General features: G+C 37.8%; 4 protein-coding genes across 5 annotated transcripts; 2 read left to right on the top strand and 2 right to left on the bottom strand.

Annotated features, from left to right (window-relative positions):
* Nucleotides 1-1,126: 1,126 nt before the first annotated feature.
* On the top strand, nt 1,127-8,523 carry LOC137814208 (preprotein translocase subunit SCY2, chloroplastic). Of its 2 annotated transcripts, XR_011081617.1 has the most exons (14): nt 1,127-1,280; nt 1,402-1,884; nt 2,500-2,588; nt 3,015-3,094; nt 3,226-3,315; nt 3,722-3,813; nt 4,770-4,853; nt 5,730-5,871; nt 6,234-6,350; nt 6,555-6,684; nt 7,081-7,204; nt 7,312-7,418; nt 7,879-8,047; nt 8,111-8,523. XR_011081617.1 is itself a non-coding variant. In XM_068616803.1 (13 exons), the coding sequence occupies exons 1-13, from the start codon at nt 1,208-1,210 to the stop codon at nt 7,966-7,968; spliced, it is 1,701 nt and encodes a 566-aa protein (XP_068472904.1). In that variant the 5' UTR covers nt 1,127-1,207; the 3' UTR covers nt 7,969-8,523. The 2 variants fall into 2 exon arrangements, 1 of the variants encoding a protein (XP_068472904.1); XM_068616803.1 differs by having other exon boundaries at nt 7,879-8,523.
* A 5,581-nt stretch (nt 8,524-14,104) lies between these two features.
* Nucleotides 14,105-15,556, bottom strand: LOC137816033 (uncharacterized). Its single transcript, XM_068619135.1, has one exon. It carries the CDS (start codon nt 15,554-15,556, stop codon nt 14,105-14,107), a length of 1,452 nt encoding a protein of 483 aa, XP_068475236.1.
* A 605-nt stretch (nt 15,557-16,161) lies between these two features.
* LOC137816032 (uncharacterized) lies at nt 16,162-19,026 on the bottom strand. The gene is made up of 2 exons (XM_068619134.1): nt 17,892-19,026; nt 16,162-17,804 (listed from the first exon to the last, which is right to left on the bottom strand). The coding sequence occupies exons 1-2, from the start codon at nt 19,024-19,026 to the stop codon at nt 16,162-16,164; spliced, it is 2,778 nt and encodes a 925-aa protein (XP_068475235.1).
* Nucleotides 19,027-21,618: 2,592 nt separating this feature from the next.
* On the top strand, nt 21,619-25,318 carry LOC137814207 (uncharacterized). Its single transcript, XM_068616802.1, has 7 exons — nt 21,619-21,849; nt 21,975-22,032; nt 22,115-22,417; nt 22,516-22,564; nt 23,062-23,156; nt 24,442-24,521; nt 24,972-25,318. The coding sequence occupies exons 1-7, from the start codon at nt 21,716-21,718 to the stop codon at nt 25,027-25,029; spliced, it is 777 nt and encodes a 258-aa protein (XP_068472903.1). The 5' UTR covers nt 21,619-21,715; the 3' UTR covers nt 25,030-25,318.
* The last annotated feature ends 516 nt before the right edge of the window (nt 25,319-25,834 follow it).

Here is a 25,834-nt window from a genome sequence, read left to right as displayed (position 1 = left end):
TTAGTTGGTTAAAATACTTACAAGTTGAATTTCTTGATTGGAATTAGAACATTAAGAACTAATCTTAAAAGAATTATCAAATTGGAAACAAACTCTTTTCTTTGTGTGACCATATAAGTCATCATGCAATGAATCTAAATGATATATTATCTCTAGTATAACATTGATTGCAATCAAACAGCCAATGATCTAAAATAGTTAGTTAACAAGTATTCATTAGTTTATATTCTTACAAATTCATCAAAATAAATAAAATTTATTAAACAATTTGTTGTTGTGTATGGTTAAAACAAAAATAACTTGTCTCACTTACTATATCCAAGAAGGACGTTATCCACATACTTTGTTGTCACATTCTCTCTTTGAAATGTATTAGAAATTTGTTATATTTTGCTTGGTGATTATGAATTGATAGTTATTTATAATTAAAGTAAAAATTTAGAAAATGGATATGCCTTTAAGTATTTTAAATGATCTGGGTTAAAAAATTTATACTTATTGACACAAAGACTATTGTTTTTAGAAAAAAAAATTATGATCGTTGATTAAAAGAAAAAAATATTTAAGTTGATCAAGAGATATTATTATACAGCAGGAGAAGGATAGAACTTTGAACTTGACGTAATCATAGAAAATTTAAGGAGTTATTGTTGGAAAACAGAGACGAAGAAGTTATTCTTGGGAAGATACAAAAGGAAGTTAAATTTACCAAGATACCAATTTAAAGAGTAAGTGCTCCTTTCATTATTTATCTTTCTTTAGTGTTACATCTCTATATTCTTATTATTTACTTTTTTTTTTCTGTTTTTAAATTGTTCATTTCCCTTCTAATTTCAATAGTTAAATTTACAAGTTTGATACATGTTGAGAAATTTTATTTATGAAAAATTGAATTTTATATCTTTAAATGTTTAATCCAATGTTTAAGTAAATAAAGAAAAGTAATATATTTTACACGAATTAAAAATATTAGCTAAATTTATTTAATATTTTAATTTCATAAAAGAAATATGAAATTGTTTAATCATACGTGATTTGATCCTAATGCCCACGCATTTTGTCACCGTCCAATGAAAACATCCTTAGATATAGTCTTACTGTAGTTCGCGAAGCAGAGGATCTAGGTCATGGGTGAGGGTTTAATTGTCTAACTTTAAACCACAAAAACCCCTCTTCCACACTCACTCCTACTCTTCCAACTCCAACCATGGAAGCAACGCGTTTCTCCCGTAATCACTTCCACCCACACTCCTTCCAAACGAAACACAACGCTTCCAGAGGTAAGTTTCCCTCTGTCAACGCTGAAAAAAAAGAGAGAAGCTATTTATATAAAGCACTGTATGTAGCCTCTTCTTCAACGCTAATTATGCAGTCTGCTTTAAAACCTCTTCCACCTCGCAGAAAGAAGATACGTAAAATGCATCAACGGAATTGGTACTAGGGTTTCGATTTTCACAATCCCCGCATTCAGCACAAGGATTTCTCCTTCGCGGAACCTGTCTCTTTCTGCTAACTTCTCCGACCGGCTCCGGAGTGATTATGCACGCGTCGAGGCTCCGAAGAATGAGCTTCCGAACGAGGAGGTTGTTCCCGGGACTCACGGAGGGGAAGCGGCAGTTGCGTTGTCTCCGGGGGCTGATGACTCGGTGACCCTGCAATTGAAACCTGTAATGTTCAGAAACAGGTTTCTAGACTTTGTCCGGTTGGGTTCCGTGATAAACGGTGCGGCTGAATCGTTTTTCAAGAGCGAGATTAGGAGGAGGTTGTTCGTGACGGCGGTGCTGATTGTGATTAGTCGCGTTGGTTATTTTATTCCTCTTCCTGGGTTTGACAGAAGGTTGATACCGGAAGACTACTTGAGCTTTGTGTCAGGATCATCTGTTGGTAAGTTGCATTCTATTGCATCGTTTGCTGCTTTAGTTTGTTGCTCACACGTGGAGATTGAGTTTAACTTTGTAGTTCTTACAACATAAGACCCCTTTTTGATTTTCATTGGTAAATGGTGATTGGATTTGAAGTTTATGTGAATGTAAAGGGACTATAGTTGAATTTAAGAAAAGAAAATGAGGAGAAATGTTTGGGTTAATTTGCTAATGGCCCTAAAACTCAAATTTGACATATTTGATCTCAATTTGAGTGTTAGCTCAGGGTAGCTTGTGAGTGTGAAGTGATAAAGAAAATTGGACCATTTGGTGTTTTTTTTTTCGAAGGATGATAATTTAATTTTAAAATTGATTGTAGTTGTGCATGAAATATATATAAATATCCCAAGATAAGATATCTACATTTTGAATTTATCTCAATCCATGATAAGATATATGAAAGTCTTAAAATAAGATATGATATCTAATAGTTGAATTTAATTAAATCCTAAGATAATATATTAACAGTTGGATTAATGAATTGGGTCAACAGTCCAATATTTGCTAGAGCAATTTTTTGCTTGAATATTTTTCTGAGTTTATACATGTGAACGGTCATTCATGTAGCTTCTGGCAGATGAACTTGGTGACTTCTCTGCTGAGCTCAAACTGTCTATTTTCCAGCTTGGTATTAGTCCTCAGATAATAGCGTCCATTATTATGCAGGTATTTCCCCTTTGTTTTTTGAGTTTGTTAGACTTTGTTGCAAAAGTTTACTTTTTGTCACATTGAAGGTCAAAGGATGTTCAACTACCTTCAATTATATATGGTTTTATTTCTTTGATCTTTTGCCAAATTGCCAGTGTGCCTTTAAAGTTTGTGATATATATGGAACCAGTAGTGTTCCTACTTTAAAACAAAGTAGATGTTTGGAAAAGTTGCTCTCTGTACTTTAGATTTTGTAAGGAAATAAGTCTTTTGAAAGAAGGATTGGTTTTCTTATTACTTTTACTGTGAAGTACTTGATTGTAAAGTAAAGACACAAGAACACTGAGGTTCAAAACCAGATACCCCTTTTGTTTGTGTATTGTTGATTTTTTTTGGTGTTTTTGCCTTTTATGAAATGAGTTTGTACAAGATATTCTTGTGCAGGTACTCTGTCATGTTGTCCCCTCCCTAGTAAAGCTTCGAAAAGAAGGTCTGGATGGGCAGGAAAAGATTAAGAGTTATATGTGGGTCTCTTTATCCATCTTGAGCAGTGGACTAATTTCTAGCTACACATTGTTTTTCCATTTCCCGTTATCTGATATGTGATTTAAGGAATTTCAACTAATTAATTGTTCATTTGTTCCGAACATTTCAGATGGTGGATGTCATTCGGCTTTGCAATTTTGGAAGCTTTAATAGTTTCTTGCTACTCACTTCCATATTCAATTTATGCTGCCAGTTATAGGTAATCTGCATAGAATTTTTTGCCTCCAAGATTTTAATAATCCAACAAATAATTGAACTACCAATGTTTTTTCGCAAGTTGATATCATGACTCATGAGTATGGGTGGGTTACTTAGATGATTTTTCATATATTGTAATTCCAACTGATGTCTTTAGACGTAGATAATCTTAATCATTGACGGACACAGAAGTGCAATTGGCCTTCATAAGTTAGCATTATGAAATCACTTTTTTTTATAAGCACATTAAGAAATTTCTATTCTAAAACTTGTTTTATGCTTTATAATATGGTTTTCATTCTCTTGTTGTTATCATAATTCTACCGATTCATAGATATGGTGGAGCATATCTTCTTTGTTTACATTTTAGATAAATTTGTTTGTTAAAATATTTGCTACTTTTGCAGGGTCAAACATGTAATGGTGACATCAGTTTTATTGGTTTGTGGTGCAATGACTATTACATGGATATGTGATACTATATCAGAATCTGGATTTGGTATTTTTCTTACTGCAAAACTATTACTTTACCACCTTTGATTGGAGTTGTGGAAATTAAAATTTAAATGATAACCAGAGCATGTGGTGGGAAATGTTATGGATGAATATCAACTTTTTATTTGTAAGGACTATGCAAGTAATCAAGTGGATGATCCTCAATTGACTTGTCTTATATATTAGTTAGGCATCGTATGTAATTTTGAACCATAAAAGATGACAATGAATGACATTTTACTGCTTTGATTTTGTCCGCTTTCCTATTCTACTTTGCAATTTCTTGGAAAGGTTCTATCTTCTATTTTGGAGTTGTGTTTCAAATTTCTTTTGCATGCATACTAGAATTATTCACATCATCAGACTGTTTTGCATCATTTTTCCAGGTGTAGATGGTAACCTGCAAGCATATGCTAATATAACTTTATTTTTAATAAAAAGATAGTTATTTGCTTTTTGCAACACCATATGCCATTCTTTTCATTGAATTTGTCATGCTACTCAGATAGTAATTTTGTAAGTATGTAATCTACTTTGCAATTGAGGGAAGATTCTTTCACTTGGAATACAATACCGCTTCTTTGAAAGCCTAGTATTTTGTTTTATATAATTGCTTGGAAGGAGAAAATTGTCTTTCCAAATTGTTGGCTTAGATCAGCATCTTTCACCCACTTCCTACTTTGAAGTTTTTATTTAATTATATTTACAAATGACATTTTTAAAGTCAGTTTTTATCCAAAACTTGTAGAACTGTTGGAAAGAACACAAGAATCATAATTAATTTGTCAATTTTGTTTTTGCTGATATTGTTGACTTCATTGTTATCTCTTCGCCAGACTAGAAAAGGGCCAGGATGTTGATTCTTACCTATGCTTAAAGTTATGTGATTTGAAAGACTCACCAGAAGTTGAATGTTTGTGTTATTGTTCAATCTGCTGCATCTAATAATACCTTCTTCAGGTCAAGGCTCGTCTCTAATCATATGTGTGGGAATACTTACGGGGTATATGGAGACATTATACAAAATGCTTACTCAGCTTTCAGGTACATGTCTGGATGTGAATGAAGGCTTTTGAAATTTTACCTCATGTCCCTGTGTTCTTCATTCTCAAGCTTATCTCGACGTATTAAAGTAACATGTTTGATATCAAGGAAGGGTTTTCCGACTCTACTAAAGTTATGACTAACAGCATTATTGGCAACAATTGTTTAAAGGGATTAGGCACTGTTATGTTTGAGAAATGTTTTTTATTTTCTTGTTTTTAACTTTAATTACTAAAACGTTTGTTACATTGGTTTTATTTTGTTTTGCATTTTCATGAGTTTGCACATGAAGCTTGAAAATAAGTTGTTTCCACTGTTTCTTACATAAATTTTTTGGAAAACTGTACACGAGAAGAAAATAAGGTGTCAGTCTTGCAATTAAAAGTTAAAAATGTTTTCTCAATGTAAATAATCCATTATTTTTTAAAAGCTTTCTCAGGAAGCAGAAAAAGATAAGCAATTATTTTTCTAAAATATGCTGAACCAAACACACTTTATTTTCTTGAAACGCATATTCATTTAATTTTATTTGAAGATAATGAATATATCCCCGACATGCTTATGCATGCCCAACAATAAAACAAAAGGATGACCATAAGATAAGGAGCAGATAGTTTCAGGAGGATCCTTTACATTGCCAACTGATTTGATTAGCATATCAATGAGCAAGTTAGCAGTTGAAATATAGAATAACTTAAAGTTGCAATTAGTTTTGCTTTTACGAGCATTATATAGAATGAATATTACTGCTTTTAAAAAAATACCACAAGAATGTTATTCAAATTTAATAAGGTGAAAATAACTAAAGCAGTATTATTATATTTATATGATGGAATCATTTGTAATTTTAGTGATTTGTATTTATTAATATTGCAGTGAGTGCTGTGAGCTGGTGGCCATATGTGCTTGCAGTATTGGGTATCTTCACCGTTGTCACTATGTGGGCAGTTGTAGTAACAGAAGGTTGCAGGAAAGTAAAGCTGCAATACTACGGTTTTAAACTTGCTTCTGCTGCAAGGTAAATGACATTGTCTTTGTTCGGCCATTTGAACCTTGTTCCCTTTGAAAATCTGGATACTACTAGAGTTTTGATCTCATGTGTAAATCACAGTAATTGACATTTTCCATTATGGATTTTTTAGGAAAGTTGTTTGTGCCACTGGTTGAGAAAACAGTACATTTGACTGTCCTATGCTCTACCTCTGCCTTGAATATTAACTTATATTGGACTTAGCTTATATGTTTATTGGACTTTATTACCCTTATTATTTTTGTTCTCATCCAGATAATTTCTACTTTATATGTCTTGATGGAATTAAATGATAATTTTGAGTATACTGATGCTGTTGACAATTGATACTTTCATTCAATTTGAAATAGAGAGCAATCACCCATTACTGAAGTGGAGCCCTATATTCCTTTCAATATTAATCCAGCAGGGATGCAACCTATTCTTACCACCTCTTATCTCTTGGCACTTCCAAGTATTCTTTCAAGGTTTGTATACACTCTTTTTCAATATTCAATTGGTATTTAAGAATTGGCTGGTAAATTTGTCTCTAAATTTCTGATACGATGTTAATGCATTAGTTTTCATGCTCTTTTCTCTGTTTGCTAGGTAGCACATTTGCCTGGTTCTTGTCAACATGTGCTGTCTAGCAAGTCCTTTTTTATTTACTTCTAAATTGGTATTATTGGCAGTCTGCTAGGGTCACCTTTTTGGGAGCATGTCAAGGAAATATTGAACCCTGAAACTTCTGTCGGTGCTGAGCCCTGGGTTTACTATTCCATATATGCTTTTTTTGTCTTCCTGTTCAATATTTTTGACATTGTAAGTTTCTCTTTACTGTTACTATATTATTGTATATTCTATTTGACGTAAATAGTTTCTAATTTGTATTTTGAGTTTCATTTTGATATAAGCTGTTAGATTTACTTTACAAGAATCTGTGAAAAAATAGTGGATGAATAAATTTAAGGCTGAGTTATTTTTCAATTGATAATTTTGAATGGAACAAGAGAAACAGTGTCAAAGCTGTTCCATACTAATTTACACAATTATCTGATTCTGAGCTGCTCAGTCTGATTGTTTTCAACACCATTGAAATTCATATGCTGTAAATCTGTTGAATTGTTGCTCATTAAAAGTTTTCCATCATACTACGTTAAAATATCGGAATGACTTGTGTATATTTTGTAAATGGTCTTACATGTGGACTGTGCACAGGCTAACATGCCGAAGGAAATTGCGGATTATTTAAATAAGATGGGTGCGAGAATACCAAACATAAAGCCTGGGAAGGCTACCATAGAATACCTCACCAAGGTTCAGGCATCCACACGATTTTGGGGTATGCTACTGGTTAATGGCTGCAATTTTAGAGTCATTTTTTATTTCTTTATCGAACCTAATATTTTCTACTTACTGTTAATTCATTACCTTGTGGAAAATTTGTAGGGGGGCTACTGTTAAGTGTTCTGGCCACTACATCAAGTGTTCTTGACCACTATCTGCGGCGTATCAATGCTGGGTTTGCTATTGGTTTTACATCAGTTCTAATCATTGTAAGTGCACGGAAGATTCTTGATATTGTACTCCGCATGCAAAATCATTGGTAATACCACATTATCAGGCAAGAAATTCGTGCCAGCTGAACTTCCCTGGCTCGACTTGCTTTTTATGTAACTCCAATATGGGAGCACAAAATTGGCATGTTAAGTTAGAACCGTGCATGTCACTCGTATATATTGCGTATAAGGGGATAATAATAATTTATCCTTTCTAATATTTTCATCATCCAAAAAAAAATTTGAATCATTTATATTGCGCATACGGGAACTTAGTCGAACACTATTCATTGTACAAGAAGATAATGGATTTGGTTCAAATGTCATACTTATATTACAGTATTGAAATTTAAAGTAGTATTTCTTCAAACGTAGTACATAAACCACTGAAAGCTTTATTCAACTTCCTAGTCTGTTGTACAGATTTACTGAATAGTCCTTGGTTTTGTTGATCCAGGTCGGTTCCATTATTGAACTCAGAAGATCATATCAAGCATATAATGTGATGCCAAGCTTAAGCAATGCCCTGAGACGATACGGTGTATAACTTATGGAAAAGCTATGCTCTCACTCGCCTGTGCCAATTTGATTTGAACCTCTGGGATAACATTCTCCAGTTGTATTTGGTGAGTAGTATAATTTTTCTGTGTAAAGATTTTCCAATTGTGATGCCGATGATAATTGAACAGGTTTCGAGAAAGCTTGGTTTTTCGGGGACATTACAGATTCCGAGTCTAGTTTGCCGTTTAAGAATATCGAGGCTGGAGTGTTATGTTATGCTGCGTGTCGATGCATGATAGTAGCTGATTCAAAGCCTCATCTTCTGGTTTCTATGGTGGAAATTTTACGGATTTTAGTTAGGTTATATAGTTGTAGTGGCAGATGAAATATGTACAGGAATTTATCGTGTTTTAGACGTGGTATATGTAATATAAAAACGAGGTGTTTGGATATAGTTTGATAGTGGGTTGGAGTGTTTCTTTCTCCCCCATAAATTATTTGAAGCACCTCTCATCTATTCAGGAATTGTTTTTTCAGAATGTATATTCTGAGTAGTACATGTCAGAATGGATGGGAAGTGTCCCAGATTTGGCAGTTTCTATCTGCACCCCCACTTTTTTCTTCCTGCACCCCCACACTCTTATGCAAAGACAAAATTACCTTTATTAATTTTTAAAATTCCAAAATTACCCTTAATCTAATAAAACCCTAAAAACTGGAAATGGGTGCCGTTTGTGCGTGTAGGTAGTGTCGTCTTGCTTGGATTGTTGATATCAGCGGCGCAACACTTTCAAAGGTCATTCTCTTTCCAAATCTTACACATCTCTTTTGTGATTTAGAGTGTTGTTCATAAAGATAAACAAAATTTCATGTATTTCGAATTTTCACATTTGTTTTTGTCATTCCAAATCTTACCCATCTTTTGTGATTTAGAGTGTTGTTCATAAAGATAAACAAAGTTTCATGTATTTCGAATTTTCACATTTGTTTTTGTCATGGATTCTTGTTTCCATAAACCTTTTTTCACATTCTGAATAACAGAATCTTGAATAACAGAATTTGGTAGAATTTTGAATTTGTGGATCCTGGTAGTGTTTAGGATTTAGTGTTCTGGATTTGTTGATCCGATAGTATTCTGGATTTGTGGATTCGGTAGTGTTTATACTTTATGATTTATGTAGCAAAAGCTTTAATTCGTAGATGGTTATTGAAGTAGGAAAACCATTAGACTTCTGGCTCCTATTCCTCTATTATTTTTACTTAGTTTAAATTGCATGGGCAAAAAGTTACACTTTCGAAACACCCCTCATTCGGAAAACACAATGTAATTAATTTCAGATTCATGAATCCAGAATATATTACTGGATCCATAAATCCGGAACACTACCGAATCCACAAATTCCAAATTCTACCGGATTCTGTGATTCGGAATGTGAAAAAAGCTTTACGGAAACAAGAATCCATGACAAAAACAAATGTGAAAATTCGAAACAAATGAAACTTTGCTTACCTCTATGAACAACACTTTAAATCACAAGAGAGATGTGTAAGATTTGGAAGGAGAATGAGCTTTGAAAGTGTTGCGTCGCTGCTATCAACAATCCAAGGAAGACGACGTTGCCTGCACGTAAAACGACATCCATTTCCAGTTTTTAGGGTTTTATTAGGTTAAGGATAATTTTGAAATTTTAAAAATTAATAAGGGTAAATTTTGTCTTAGTGTAAGAGTGTGGGGGAGCAGGAAGAAAAAAGTGGGGTTCAGGAAGCAGTTGCCCCCAGATTTTTATGGGGTACAGGAAGTTAAATTAGTGGTGGGTTGATATCCCAAAGGACGGGCCTAAATGGTGGGCACTGTTACAGTAACTATGTTGTAACAAGAGATTCAAACCTCTGCATTTTGAGATAAGTTTTCTCCAAATCCCCATTTTTGCTTTTGATACATTTCAACGGTTTCTTTTCCTTTTAATTACCGTTTGACATCTGGAACTGATACTTACGTGATTCTGGAACTACTGTCAGCAAAAAAGCAATTCTAGGATTTGGTAGTTTCAAAAGTATATTTCTGATTCGAATGATTTTATAATTCTAAAACTCCATGTTGTTTTTCCCTCCAAAAAGTTGGACCTTGAAAACTGTAATATACTTCTGGAAGATTAGCTGATATAAATACTTCTGGATGATTTAGTTTAAAAAAAAATAAAAAAAATTCAATTACGGAACTTGACAATTTTAAAATTGTAAAATCATATGGATGTGTATTTACACTCTTGGAACTTGAATGTCTTGACTTTAAGTCGGAAAATCGAAACGTATATCTCAGGCATAAGGAAAACGTTGTAGATTTAGGAAAAATTAATAGAGAATGAGAGTAAAAAATTAGCCGAAAATTTTGGCTTGTGACGTTTAGGGAACCTAAAATCGGAGATTGGAAAAATAGAGGATAGGAATGCATCTAAGAATGCAGATTACTGTGAGATGGTTTGACACTTAAGCAAAAGTTGTTTTTTTAACTTATGGATATTGGGGGATTGAGTAATGTTGATCCACGTAGATACTCGATGCTGGTTTCGCTCCTGGATGTTCTATTCTTCAAGTCTCCTTCTCTCTTCGTGTACCTCGGTCGGCCAGTAGGAGTACCTGCGATTGCACTCCGACGCTCAAGTCAGCCATGGTGCTTAGTGAGAATTCTCTGAGATATGAAAAACGTACATTTTTTTCCCTTTCTCAAGTCTCTTTAGTAGGTTGACTTGGGCTTTGGCCATGTGGGTCGAGTAATCGTTTGTTGTTCGCTAGGGACATACTTAGTGGTCCCTAGGTCGTGCCTGGTGGCTTCCTGAAAATCAGGGAAGTAATCTAGAGAACGTGCTTTGACTTAATCAACGGTTGTTGTAACTGCTCTTTTACTCCACGTGTGACAACGTTCTGTACTTAATTAAGTTATTTCAATGAGAACCTCTTGGTCGTCCGGTGCCGACCGGTACACTTGCCCCCAGGCTCGAGGATATGGATGGTCGAAGAGTCGTATGAGATGCATGGGATTTTCGAGGTAGTGCTCGATAGCTGGCACCATTAAATGCGTGGCAGAGATGTGACGCATGACAGAGTTGCCGTTTGGGGGGCGCTGTCCCATCCAGATGAATTTAACGGTGAGGATTTTGAGCCGTTTCATGTGCCGAGTGTGTTGGACCGTTGGATTGGTTTTGATCTAACGGTGCTGGACGAATGCTGAGGTTTTTGTCTCTCACCTCCTAGCCTATAAATAGCGTTTCATTTGAACATTCGAAGGTTTCCAACTTCCTTCACTCTCTGAATCTCTTGCTATTTGCTCCGATTGCCCGGTGCCGAGTCTACTGCCAGTGTTTGTTTCGCCGTTTAAGGTTAGCCATGCCTTCTTCTGCAGAGTCTTCTAATGTTGTTGATTCGTCTTTGACTCGTACTGCATCTGGCAGTGCGAGCCATTCGTCGGACGACCCCAGTTATGATTGGGTCGATCCGTCCGTCCTCCAAATCCCTAGTAAAATAAAGTCCTCCGATGATTTAGACGAATTTCTTTCTGCCCATAAAAATTTTCTAACACCGGACTGCCCGATCGAGGCACTGGCTGTTGATATATGTGGTGTGACCGACCGCGTATGTCACGGTCGGGAGAATGCTCCTCATGATTTTTTCTTTGTATATAGTACTTTCTTTTCCCACTAGCACATAAGTTTCCCCTTTGACGATTTCACTATGAGTGTCCTTCGGATTCTCAATGTTGCACCGACCCAGTTGCACCCCAATTGTGGGCAATTTTACAAGCCTTTCGAGTTATTTGTCAAATATTTGGCCTTACGCCTACTCCTGAGTCTTTTTTATATTATTATACTACCTACCTGAGTACTCCTGTCGGTTGGTTATCGTTGTCCAGTCGTCCGGGAAATGTGCGTTTTGCCGCATTCACAACTTCTTATAAGAACTTTAAAGATTACTTCTTCAAAGTGTTTGTCGAGCCGGACGACCGAGATTTGTTTTATAACGCCATTGGGACCACAAAATTCCCTTTCCATTGGACTGAGAAACCTACTTCTCTTGACCATCGATTTTGGGAGTCCCTATCTCCCTTTGATAAAGAAATTTTGATGATTGTGAATCAACTACCGGGTAGACTTCCTACCCGGGAACTGATAGCCCTTTATGGATCGTCCAAACAATGGGCGGACCTAAATGGTGAGCACCTTATTCCTCTCGGTCGTTCAATTAATAACTTAATGTTTCTTACTTGTGCACGTACTTTGCAGATATTGTCTTGACTATGGATCCGAGCTTGAAGAAGTATATGAATACCCTGAAGAGGCAAGCTAACAAGAGTAAGATTTCTGCTCTTGCTGGGACCGTTCCCTTGCCGACCGAGCGGGAGATTGCTCCGGTCGAAGTTGCTATCGCTCCGGCTCAAGGTAAAAAGAGGGGACGACCTGCTAAGGTGCCCCGCACTGAAACTCGGTCTTCATCGGGTAGTCCCACTAGCATGTTGGGGTCGTCCGTAAGGGTGGCCCCTACTATGCAGTTTGACCTGCGACCAGAAGACGAGGTTGTCTTAGCGGTCGTTCCTACATTGGACTTGATTGAAGAAATGGTCGAGCTGCAGTGTCGCGCGACCGTGGTAAGCAGGGCCATCAGAGACGAATTAAAGAGAGTAAAGACCGTGTCGATCCCAAAGTTAAAATCTCAACTCAGTGAATCGTCTGTTTCACTGAAGGATGCTTTGAAGGCCATCGATGAGGCCCGAAAAGATGCTCGGTTGGCCAAGGAGGAGCAAGAGGCCCTGAAGGTAACCTTAAACCAAGTGATGGCCGAACGAGCCGATGCTATAGGGAACAAGAAAAGTTGGCTGGTGATAAAGAGTCCCTTAGCGCTCAAGTTGAACAACTTCAAGGATTCATGCTGAAGATCAACGAGGAGTCCTTCAGGCAAGGCGTTCGGCAGGTTGCCTTCTTTCATGGAGTGCCGACCGACGATGAGCGGTACGACTCTAATATGGATGTAATGGATGGTCGACTGATGCCGCTTGGAGGTGAGGAGGCCAAGGATAATGATGAGCTTGTAGATGATCAAACTGCGGAGATGCCACAGGGAGATGATATTGTACAACCGGATGAATCTGTACAGCCTGACGATACCATCGATATTGTTTGAAACAATCGTTACCTGGACTCGGGGTGTGGGCTAAGAACAATTTTATCACTTTATGTTGTTAACTACTTTAAACAATTTTATTTTCTATTATCAAATGCGATTTCGTACTTCTTCTAATATGCGATTCGGACCGAACGATCGGTTGGTTGGTATTTGATCAAGAATTTGGTAACTAACATGGTTAATGAATTGTTTAATTTGCGACTAGAATTGACAATTCTGATAGCGTTTAAGCTGTAATTTTGACCGACCATTCGGATTAATTGATTGATGATTTAATTTCTGACAAACGAACAGGTATATCTGACCAAAAGTTGATAAATAACGTTTAAGTTATAATTCAGATAACCTTAGTTATAATTCTGATCGAACGAACGGGTGATGAATAAATTATTAATTTTTGACCAAAAGTTGGTAAATAAGGTTTAAGTTATAATTCAGATAACCTTAGTTATAATTCTGACCGAACGAACGGGTAATTAATAATAAATTATTAATTTTTGACCAAAAGTTGGTAAATAACGTTAAAGTTATAATTCGTGCCGACCGCTCGGTTAATTTAATTAATAATGGGAGTATTAATTTCTGACCAAAGTTGGTAATTCTGATAACATTTAAGTTATAATTCTGGCCGACCGCTCGGTTAATTTAATTAATAATGGGAGTATTAATTTCTGACCAAAGTTGGTAATTCTAATAACGTTTAATGTTATAATTCTGGCCGACCGCTCGGTTAATTTAATTAATAATGGGAGTATTAATTTCTGACCAAAGTTGGTAATTCTTTCATGTAAAATGATTTAAAGTGCCTCGTTAAAACCTTCTCGGTCGAAAACCCCTTCTTAGGGATAAAACAACCGAGCGAGAAAAGAGTACACTGAGTTTATTTACCAACTGTAATAGAACTTGAGATGCGTGGCATTCCACGTTCTCGGTATAGATTTTCCTGATAAATATTTCAAGTAATATGCTCCTCCTGCTGCTGTATCGGCAATACGGAATGGCCCTTTCTAGTTGCTTGAAAACTTTCCACCGTCCTTCCGAGCGTCACTACGCATACGCCAAACTAAATCTTCTTTTTGATAGCTTCGTGGCTTCACCTTCGAGTTATATCTTCTTGCTAGCCCTCGGTCGGTAAATTGCCGACCGTTATCCGTGATAATGACTTGAGGTAGGCCGAACCTGCAGACAATGTTTTTCCATACAAAATTATGTACGTTGCGGGCGGTGATGGCCGTCAATGGTTCGGCTTCGATCCACTTGGTAAAGTAATCGATGCCAACCATCAGGAACTTGCATTGCCCTTTGTCGGGTGCGAAGGGTCCGATAATATCCATCCCCCATTTCACAAATGGCCAGGGAGATAGGACGTAGTGTAGATGTTCTGGTTTTTGGTGTGATAGGGTGCCGAACTCCTGACACTTTACACATTTTTGAACGTATTCGGTGCAATCTCCTTGTACGGTTGGCCAGTAGTATCCAGCTCTCAAAATTTTGGTGGACATAGTCCGTGCTCCTGAATGGGTTCCGCATATCCCTACATGTAGTTCGGTCATCACATAAGTGACTTGCTCTGGACTAAGACTCTTTAGGAGAGGACGAGAGTATCCTCTCCTATACAGGTCTTGGCCAATGAGTATGTATCGGGCGGCCTGTAGTTTCATCATTTTCTCCAAGTGCGGATCACATATTCCTTCGGTCAAATATTGCTTAATGGGAGTCATCCAGTTAGGTTGAGTGTCGGTCGTCATGCATTCATCGGTACTAACACTAGGTTTAACAAGGGTTACATGTATGGTCGACCGATGGACTCCTTTCTTTTTCAGGGTGGCCAATCTTGACAGAGCGTCCGCCCGAGTGTTATTTTCTCTCCGTATGTGTTGAAATGAGATTTCTCTGCTAACAAGATTTTTCACAAAATGAAAATATTGTTGAAGCAATGTTTCTCTTACCTCATACTCCTCTGTGAGCTGTCCCATGACTAGACGGGAATCGCTTTTACAAATTATGTTTGTTATCTCTAACTCGATTACCATGTGTAAACTTGCGATTATTGCTTCATACTCGACCTGATTATTTGAAGTTTTAAATTCAAACTTCATGGCTTGCTCGATGACAATTTCTCTCGGTCCTTCGAGTACAACTCCCACTCCACACAAACGACTGTTTGAAGATCCGTCTACGTATAGCGTCCATCGGGGTGTTTTCTCTTCGGTCGGATAAGGAGTGAGTTCTGCTGCAAAGTCAGCAAGGGCTTGGAACTTAATGGCCCCCCTAGGTTGGTATTCGATATGGAATTCTGACAGTTCGACTGCCCAACCTATCATCCGTCCGGCCAGGTCAGGCTTGGTGAGGATCTTCATAATGGGATAGTTAGTCTTAACTATGACCCTGTGATTTTGGAAATACATTTGCATCCGCCGTGCAGTAATGACCAAAGCCAGTGCGACTTTTTCTACCATCTGGTACCGGATCTCCGCACCGTGTAGGACTCGGCTGACGAAGTATACCGGTCGTTCTTCTGCTTCAATTTCCTGCACCAAAACAGAACTTACTGCTTCGTTGGAGAAAGCAAGGTAGACTATAATGGGCTCGCGTGTGTTCGATTTCTGGATGACCGGTGGGGATGCCAGGAATGTCTTTAGCTGTTGGAAATTCTGTTCGTATTCGTTTGTCCACTCAAATTTAATCGTTTCTTCAAAAGTTTTATAATAGGTCTCGTTCGTTCGGCAAGCTTAGGTATGAACCGGGACAGGGACGTAAGACAACCCATTAGCCGTTGGATCTCTTTAAGTCCGCTTGGACTTCTCATTTCTGTGATGGCTTTACATTTTTCTGGATTGGCCTCTATGCCCCGATGGGTAAGCATGAAGCCTAGGAACTTGCCGCCTTCTACACCGAACGCACACTTTTCTGGATTTAAACGCATGCAATACTGACGCAAGGCTTGAAAAACTTCTTTCAAATTGGAAATGTGTTGTTCGCATGAATCCGACTTCATGACAATGTCGTCGACATATACTTCTACGTTTCGACCGATCATGTCGTGAAAAACATGGTCCATCAGTCACTGATATGTGGCCCCGACATTCTTGAGGACGAACGACATGACTTCGTAGAAGAAATTATCAGAATCTGTTCTAAATGCAGTATTTTCTCTGTCACGGTAGTACATATGTATTTGGTTGTATCCTGAATAAGCGTCAAGGAAACTTAGGATTTGATGGCCGGTCGCACCGTCATCCAGTCGGTCGATTGTAGGTAATGGATACGAGTCTTTCGGGCATGCTTTGTTAAGATCTGTGTAATCTACACACATTCTCCATTTACCATTCGCCTTTTTGACCATCACCACATTGGCCAACCACTTTGTGTAGTGGGCTTTCTGAATAAAATCAGCTTGAACTAGTTTGTCTGTTTCCTCCCGTGCGGTTTTGCATTGTTCTTCACCTAGTTTCCTTTTCTTTTGAGTGATCGGTCTAGCCTCTTTATAGACAGATAACCGATGGGTGATAACATCTGCCTTTACCCCTGGCATGTCTGCAGCGGTCCAAGCAAAAAGGTCAGCATTTTTCGTTAACGTCTTACCGATCGCTTGTCGGTCGTCCGGCTTGAGAGATATTTCTATATACGTTTTACGGTCTTTATCACGGAGGAATATGGGTTCAAGATCTTCCCCTGCCTCCATCCGAGGATCATCCAGGAGGGGATCTAGGTCGACTAGAGCAACTAAGTGTCTTCTAGATTCTCTTCCTCTAGAACGTCTTTCTGGCGATCGGCCTCTCCGCTCTGGAGTTCGGTCGGCCGACGCGGTGTATAACCTTCGGGTTGGTTCTACCTTCAAGCTAGCTACATAGCACTCTCGCGCTATCTTTTGATCTACATGTACGGTGGCTATGTCTCCATTGACCGAGGGGAATTTCATGGCTAAGTGAGGGGTTGAAACAATGGCTTTCAACCTATTGATAGATGGACGACCGAGCAAAATGTTATACGATGTGTTGGCGTTGACGAGAAGGTATCGTATGTTGATGGTCTTACTGAGGTAGCCGTCGCCGAATGTAGTGTATAAATCAATAAATCCTCTTGTATCTACTCTTTCTCCTGAAAATCCAACTATTTGTTCGTTGTAGGGTTGTATCTCTGCCTCCGAGATCTGCATCTTCTTAAATGTTTCCCAGTAAAGAATGTCGACCGAGCTACCTTGATCTACTAGGACTTTTGCGATTGCGAACTTGTCTATCTCCACCATTATGACCATGGGGTCATATTGAGCTGGATCAATTGTTGTGAAATCATCATCGGTAAAAGTAATTGGTGGTATGTGCGGTCGGCGGTGTGTGGAGGTCGAATGGACAAATTGAACTGCTCTCAAATGTTTCTTCCTTGCTGAATTAGAACATCCTCCACCTGCAAAATCACCTGCAATATAGTTGATCTCTTGAGGGGGTGTGCTGAGTGACACTGGTCCAGCGATTGTATTGATGACCGCACGAACTTTCTGCTTAGTTCGACTTCTACGTTCAGGGCTTTTGCTTTTAGGTCTTGTCTGTCTAACCGGACTTTCGCTTCGTTTCCTTCTGTTTGAACGATAATGATCGTTGCGAGTCTGGTCGTCTCTTTGTCCTGAACGTTCTCGGGAATCATGATCACGCTGGGGTGACCTGGGTGTAGTAACGGTAGTCTTCACAAACTTGCGGAGATGACTGGCTTGGACAAGTTCTTCAATTTTATCTTTCAATGCTTAGCATCCTTCGGTCGTATGGCCGTAGTTACGATGGTATTGGCAACGTTTACTTGTATCGGCATTGGGGGGAGTTTGCGACTGCTTCAGTGCCGGAATCAATTCAATCTGTAGTGCCTCATCCAAAACCTTACCCCTTGGTACAATCAATGGGGTGTAGCTGTGGAAGCGGGGACCCCTATTGGGGCGATACCGGTCCCGGTCGGTCGGAATTATGGGGGGACGAACCCCTTTACCTCTGTTCGTGTTCTCAACATGCGCCTTTCGGTGATAATAAATATGCTCCTCTATCTGCATGAATTTTGTCGCTCTTGTTCTTAATTCATCCATACTGTGTGGGGGCCATTTGATAAGGCTTTCAGTGAACCTTCCGGGCAGTATGGCCGACACTAAATGATGCATGGCTATATCTGGATTAAGGTTATGTATGCCCATACAAACTTTGCTAAATCTGTCCATGAATGTTCTCAGAGATTCTCCTCTTTCTTGTTTGACGTTAAAAAGGGACATGGAGGATGTCCGATGAGGTCTACTTGTAGCATATTGTGTAGTGAATTTCAATTCTAAAGCATCGAAGCTTGTAATGGAATTGGGGGGAAGGTCAGAGAACCATCCGAGGGGGCCTTCTCTGAGAGAGGTGGGGAAGACCTTGCACCATACCGTCCGATCAATCGTGTAAAGGGTCATTTGTGTTCTGAATATATTCAAATGCTCGTCCGGGTCTGTGGATCCGTCATAAAGGTTCATCGTTAGACCTCTCCATTTGTTGGGGAGAGGGGTGGCTATGATATCATCTGTGAACGGATGGCCCCTTGGGTTCGCTACTCTGTTTGGGGTTACCTGCTTCACACTCTGGTGGGTGTGCTGGACGAGTGATGTGGGAGGTATAGTTTGGGCTATTGTCTTCGTTCCTGATTGGTGTGGTGGTGGAGTAGGTGCACATGAATGTCCCTCATGCTCAGATTGCTCGAGTCTCTCCATCAATCTTTTGTTTTGCTCTTTAAACTGAGCTATTTCTTCCGCATGTCGTTGGCGTTCCTCTTCCTGTCTCTTCTTCTCTTCGTCCTGACGTAGTTGGTCAGTGACTCCCTTCTGGAGCAACTCCTGCATCTGAGCCTGGAGAGTTTGGAGTATCATCCTATGTTCTTCCGCTGCAGTATCGTTGTTGTTGTTTGCCGTTGAAGCCATCTTCAAGCGTTGGTACCTCTAGGTCTGAGAATAGTGATTACTCGGCCCCACGGTGAGTGCCAATTGTACTTGTATGGATATTGGGGGATTGAGTAATGTTGATCCACGTAGATACTCGATGTTGGTTTCACTCTTGGATGTTCTATTCTTCAAGTCTCCTTCTCTCTTCGTGTATCTCGGTCGGCCGGTAGGGGTACCTGCGATTGCACTCCGACGCTCAAGTCAGCCATGGTGCTTAGTGAGAATTCTCTGAGATATGAAAAACGTACCTTTTTTCCCTTTCTCAAGTCTCTTTAGTAGGTTGACTTGGGCTTTGACCATGTGGGCCGAGTAACCGTTTATTGTTCGCTAAGGACATGCTTAGTGGTCCCTAGGTCGTGTCTGGTGGCTTCCTGAAAATCAGGGAAGTAATCTAGAGAATGTGCTTTGACTTAATCAACGGTTGTTTTAACTGCTCTTTTACTCCACGTGTGACAACGTTCTGTACTTAATTAAGTTATTTCAATGAGAACCTCTTGGTCGTCCGGTGCCGACCGGTACATTTTTTTTTCAGCAATGAGACAGAATAAGTATCTTCCATATGTATGTATATAGCACAAGGCTGCCAAAACCCGAATGGAAGAGTACTTCCTATTTGGAATCTATAATTTCAGAAACAAAATGCATGACTTATTTTTGTGGAGTATTCTGTAAAAAAATAATTGAGGTGTTTAACAAAAAATGGGAGTGCAATATTGTTTTGCCGTTCAAAAAGCCTTAGGGTGCCATAAAGCAAGTTTAATGATCCATGAAAGGCTTCTGTGTAGTAAGTACCATTCAATTGAGATCCTTTGTTTTTCCTTTCCTTCTTTCTTCTCCTTTTCGTTGGAGAAGTTTAGAGATGAAAGAGAACATGAGTAACAATATCTATTTTTTTAAAAGTGACTGAAGAGAAAGTGAAAGAATTTTTTTTCTCTCCTTTCACTTACCTTTCAATTCAATTTTCTAACTTTTTCTACATCTTTATTTTCCATGAAACAACCAAGCAGACCATAAATATAAGGGAATTTCTTCTTGCACCACTACATTTTACTTCCTGCCCCCTACATTTTTTGAAATACCAAAATTATCCTTTCACATTTTTTGGTGATTCCAGAATAGAGGTTCCGTAAGCAAAAAATGTTTCCAGAATAGGAAATCCATAAGACAAAAAATCATTATGGAATATCTTTTCCCAGAATATATTTTTATTTCCAGATTAGTAAATCCGGAATTAATAAGATATGTTCCGAAAATATCTTATAAAAGCAATCTAGAAATCATTTTTAAAAGGGGTAAAATAGTCTTCTTCGAAAATGATGGGGTGCAGGAAGACATTTGTTAGGGTGCAAAAACACACTAAATATGATTCTATTTAAAGTGGACTTTTTGTTATAAATAACAATTTTGTCAGGTCAACCTTGCACCCCTATATTTTTCTTCATTCACCCCTACATTCTTTGCGATACCAAAATTATCTTTGATAATTTTGATTGATTCCACAATAAGGGTTCAGTAAGCAAAAGATATTTCTAAAATAGAGGTTCCATTAGCAAAGTATGTTTCCATAATAATAATTCCAAAGGCAAAAACCAATCGAAAGTATCCTTTCCGGAACACATTTATTAAATTTTTAGAATGGTTAATCCAGAATTCATAAAATGTGTTTCGGAAAGTATGTTAGAGAAATATTCCAAAAAGAGTAGTCTAGAAGTCATTTTTAAAAGGAGTAAAATGGTCTTTTCAAAGAATGATGAGGTGCAAGAAGTCATTTGTTGGGGTGCAGGGAGAAACACCCACATTTATATTAACTTTCATTTTTTGGACTTAAGCTTGTTATTTAATTGACAGTTTTTTCCTGCACCCCTAAGTTTTTCTTCCTGCACCTCCACAATATTATGCAATGACAAAAATAAACCTATTATTTTTTAAACACCGCAAAATGCACATAAGACCCACACTACTCTTTCTTCTTCCGTTGCCCACAGACTGCACACACAGATTCCATTTTTGTCTGAACAGCGGCGGCACTGCTCCCTCTCTTAGCACGTGAAGGTGTTTCTTTTGGTGGTGGTCGGTAGTGTATCAGATTATCATTTCTACCGTTTATATTTATATTTAGTATTTTAGACAATGCAGTTCAGTAATTTTACAAAATCAGGAATCCGCATTGGTTATTTCACATTCCGGATTAGAAATTCATAAATCTTTCGGATTGGGAAATCTGTAAATCTTCTGGATTGAGGAATCCGTAAATCTTTTGAATCCATCAATCTATGACAAAAATTAGGTTTCTGGATTAACAATCCAGAAATCAACAATTTATTAACAATTTACTTCCAAAACATCTCCTCATCTGGAAAACAACATGATTCACTTTCGGATTGATGAATCTGTAGCACACTCCACCACGGTGTCCTTTTCCAAATAAAAGGTTAAGGCTAGTTTTGGGATTTTTAAAATTGTGGGGTAAAGGAAGAAAAACGTAGGGGTGTAGGAAGAAGAAGCCTATTTAATTTGGGTCCACAAAGTGGATTGCTTTTACATTGGACCTGAATGAGTAGGTAGCTGAGCCCACCGTTTGGCGGGTCTTCTGATTTTGATTTTTGACATTTGAATCTAGCAAGAGAACAGCCATACATACAAAGGCGCAGATTTAAGAACGGAAACTATGGCGAACTCAGAACCGAAGATGGATTACGCAGAAATCTATACAGCATCTGATACCTTGGACGCCTCCTCAATCTTTCACACCATCTACGACGTCGTAGGGTTTGTTCTTTACATGCACCAGCAAATCCCCTCGTATGTCTTTTCCCTTCACTTCAAAACGCCGAACAACTTTTTTTTCTTTATTAAAAAATCGCGAACACGTGGAGTTTTTTGCTTCAATTTCGATTTCTAGCGTTCATCGCATTCAATTTATGCAGCACGGTGCAGGATATGGCAGTCGAATTTGAAGAAATGCATTCGGAGTACAAGCAGCTGGTATGTCATAATTCTGAAGTTTTGAATTTTGAGTCGTTATTGTGTCATCGATTTGCACGCAGTCTGAATTTGTTAACATCAGGAAACGGAGTTGGGCACTGAGGTGAAGCCATCGTTTCGGAGAAAGCATGTTAGCAAAATGAGGGAAATCAAGGTGGGAATTAAGAGATTGGATAAGTTGATGAATTCACTTCTGAATATGCAAACCGCGTTTAGAATCATGATCAACGAGGTTCCTACCATCGACGGTGTCGTTTTGGCGCTTGGAGCTAGCCCACTTCGACCTCAGCACATTTACGAGTTGAATTTTTCCCATGCGATTGGGGTTTCCAAGGATGCCGATGATTTTGCTAGGAGTAAAGCGGCTGAGAGTCTTTCGAGAAAGGTTCCTTATTGATATATTTTTATGTTCCTGGTTAAGATGCTATGTGCTTTGTGAGAGGAAGGAGTGTTGGAGGTTATGTTTCGTTTTTTCTTTAACAGGTGATTCGGACATTGATATCGAAGGATGCTGGCTCTGTGACCTATCCCGGTAGTTATTCACTTCTCTAATAGATAAACATTAAGGTCAATTTCGCTCTGTTAGCACTTTTAGGTAAACAAAATAAGAAGATAAAGTGAATTGAACTTCTTTTAACTTATGCATTTTAAGTGCTTCTGAAAAGGTTCGAGAGAACTTCTTTTAGTCGATTTTAACTTGTGGAAAAGTTTTATTTCATTTTTTCTTATTTTCTTCTGCTGTAAGTGTTTATGAAAATATTATCTAAACAAGGCCTAGGAAGATTAAATACTCTAATTGTTCCTGTTAAGATCCATGGTCTTAAAGATGGCCATTCAAAGTTATGGTCTTTCATGGTGTGAAAGAAGCATCAAGCTGGAACCAAATTAGTGTTCAGAGACAATTTGACGGACTAAATTGATGTTCGTTTAAGCATGGGGAGATTTATGTAATCGCATTTTTAGTTTGAATGAATTTTCTTTATGTAATCGCATTTTTAGTTTTTCTTTTAATGCCACTCTTTTGTGTAGGACCTATCAGATTGTTTGTGTTAATTAAGGCCCCTTCTTCTTTCAACCAGCCTATGCATTTTCTGCCTAAACGCGATTTTAGGCATAACAGAAAGGTAAAATATAGTACGACGACATATTAATTTATGGTTGTGTTTTTAAATGTTGTAAATGCGTGATCGTTTCTGACTGCATAGGGTACTGTGTGCTGTATTTGTTAGTGGAGCCTTTCTGATGCTCACAATTTCTTTATTTGGTAAAGAAGATAGCAAGTGCTATTTATATTTGTTGCTTCTTGAATTCAAATATGGGACACATTCTGTTTCATCAGAACCTTGTGAAACTTGTGTTATTTTGCTGCTCGAACTCTTTTCAAGACTACTGATATTTCACCATAAAGATCATCATTGACATTGCATCATAAAAAGAATCATTATCAAATGGAAGTGATTCAATTTAAACTGAAAACCAGATTATCTCATTCCTAATAGTATTTAATCAATTCATATGATTGTTGCTGTTGTACCTACTGAATTCAGTGGTAGACCCAAGAGCCGGGGAGCAGTGGGAGCAATTAATTTAAAAATAAAAATAACAAGTATTATTATCATGTAATATATAAATCTAAACGTTCTTACATTAATATACAATCATTTCACTTGATAAGGGGTGAATATATAAATTTAGAGGATACAAAATATTAAATAACTAATATTTTTTTTTTTGCAATTTTGGACAAAAGAGGTGGTGCAAATGCCCACCTCCTCACACAAGCAGGTCCGCCTGGTCTGATTTCCTATGAAACCGAAACTATTTTTCTTTGCACTATGATAGGCTATAGATGTTTTAGACAGTAATCTAAATCTTCCAGTATTTGTTAGGGGGTGTTTGTCAACTTCCAAATCTAGTCAAGAGGGTGCTAAATAGGACCAATTATATGAACTTTTGTGACAAAGAACCTACTGAAACTCAAATTAAATTGAATTTGGTTCAAAACTAGTTTATGGTTTTAATACAATGTTGTTTCTCTTAAAACTAGAAAACATAAAATAATTTTGATTTCACAGAATTGAGATAATAATTTTCTTTTAAGTTCCCATAACAAAATAAAATTATGTCAGGGAGTCGAGAAAGGTTGACACCAGGAAAATGTTTTTGAGTTAGTCCTTTTGAAAACTCTTATATTCAGTAAGCAGCCCCATTGTACTTACATGGATATATTTTATTTTCTTTTGAAGCTACCAACTCACTGTAGGACTTGTATTTATATTTGTTATAAATATTGTTTACACTAGTAGCACCCTAGTAGGATCACATGCACTATATATGTTTATAAAATGATTTTTTTTGAGAGGGATTATTGCATGAGTTTCTGCTAACAGAACTGCATTTCCACCATAGGTTGTGCCTCTCGGACTACTGTTTAAATGCCGAAAGCAGAATCAGGAAGTGGTCGCTACTGCTTCAGAAGATTTAATCTGGTATCTTTCACAATTTATGAATACGCATGTTGTATGTAACAATAAGTTTTTTGTTTAGATGAGTTTCCTTGATGCTGCTTACCAAATTGCCTGTATTTTTACTAGTCTTAACTTAGGGTTTTTGGTTGGAAGTGGAAAAATCCAGCAACCACCTCTCGTCCATTCCTCATTTGACACATTATAGTTTTAGCAGTCAATTTCTTTCATTGTCTTTTTTTTTTTTCTTTTCTTTTAACATTTAGAGTATAGTCAGGCTTTTTATGTCTAAGCAGATCATTACTGTTTGTCAGGGGACTGTTAATTTTCCTTGCTGTTTGATATTTGTGGCCTCCCTAAATAGCAGTTCATTTACATATACTATTTATATAGTTTCCTCTCTCATGATGCGGTCGCTAGTCTTTTTCCGTCCTCTGCATTCCCCTGTATTTTTCATCCTTCTGTTTGTTACAGGTTTCAATGTCGACATGTGATAAAAGGCCTTGCAATGAACACATTACCAGAAGAATGAAATCCTCCACTTTACAGTAAGATAGGAAAAACATGTAAATATATGATTCCTGCTTGAAGCTAATATTACCATGTTGTACCCTTAATCTTAATGAACACGCTGCTAGCTTGTTAATCTGGATGTCATTATTATACAACATATTGGTCAAAGATACAGATGTTGGTCTGGTAAGAAGTGTTACTCATTTGAGGCTTCTTGGTGCATAAGAAAAGAAAACAACGTCAGGAAAAACAGAAATTGCTTTGTAACTCCACTGACATTTCCCCAATAATATGGAAGTTGTGATCAATGCTACATTGTTTTGTTAAGATTTAGCTCGAGCGTTATCATTTAGAACAGGCAGCGCAGGGGTGCATCCATCGGTAACTGGTAACGAGTGATTTTTAAGCCAACGGTAACTGATAATGGGTTGGACTGTCTGCACCACCCTCAAGGGTTTGAAGGTAAAATTTAATTATTTGATTTGGTAAGATTAGGACATCTGCACTTGAGAGAAGATGTGTTGAGTTTAGTGTGACACTTTAATATTGGTAATTTGAGATTCACATTATGTCATAGTCACTGGTTAGTGGTGTGACTTTTCAGTTCTGTTGGTGTTATAACATGTGGCATAAGTTTAAACCAGCGACACATAAGGGCCAAGGATGCGGAGTTTATAGACGTGAGATCAAATCTATTATTTATTTTCTCCTGTTCTTTTTCGTTTTGGTTTCCTAATGGGTTTTGAAATTCTCATCGAAAGGAGTTCCTTCCTACAACTTCAACTAGAATGGAGGATTAGGAGTGAGATTTTCACAATTTAGTT

Source organism: Phaseolus vulgaris, chromosome 1 (genome assembly GCF_000499845.2).
Source record: "Phaseolus vulgaris cultivar G19833 chromosome 1, P. vulgaris v2.0, whole genome shotgun sequence".
In the NCBI taxonomy this organism is placed as follows: domain Eukaryota; kingdom Viridiplantae; phylum Streptophyta; class Magnoliopsida; order Fabales; family Fabaceae; genus Phaseolus; species Phaseolus vulgaris.
This window is presented reverse-complemented; position numbering and strand designations above follow the sequence as displayed.

Bases quoted from the DNA above. Each gene is read 5' to 3' on its own strand.
- LOC137814208 (XM_068616803.1), top strand. From the start codon at position 1,208: ATGGAAGCAACGCGTTTCTCCCGTAATCACTTCCACCCACACTCCTTC. The intron at 1,885-2,499 runs GTAAGTTGCATT...AGCTTCTGGCAG, and splicing joins TGTGTCAGGATCATCTGTTG to ATGAACTTGGTGACTTCTCT. The intron at 7,205-7,311 runs GTATGCTACTGG...GAAAATTTGTAG, and splicing joins GGCATCCACACGATTTTGGG to GGGGGCTACTGTTAAGTGTT.
- LOC137816033 (XM_068619135.1), bottom strand. From the start codon at position 15,556: ATGGTAGAAAAAGTCGCACTGGCTTTGGTCATTACTGCACGGCGGATG.
- LOC137816032 (XM_068619134.1), bottom strand. From the start codon at position 19,026: ATGGCTTCAACGGCAAACAACAACAACGATACTGCAGCGGAAGAACAT. The intron at 17,805-17,891 runs GTAAACGTTGCC...AACTTGTCCAAG, and splicing joins TCCCCCCAATGCCGATACAA to CCAGTCATCTCCGCAAGTTT.
- LOC137814207 (XM_068616802.1), top strand. From the start codon at position 21,716: ATGGCGAACTCAGAACCGAAGATGGATTACGCAGAAATCTATACAGCA. The intron at 21,850-21,974 runs GTATGTCTTTTC...CAATTTATGCAG, and splicing joins ATGCACCAGCAAATCCCCTC to CACGGTGCAGGATATGGCAG. The intron at 22,418-22,515 runs GTTCCTTATTGA...TTTCTTTAACAG, and splicing joins CTGAGAGTCTTTCGAGAAAG to GTGATTCGGACATTGATATC.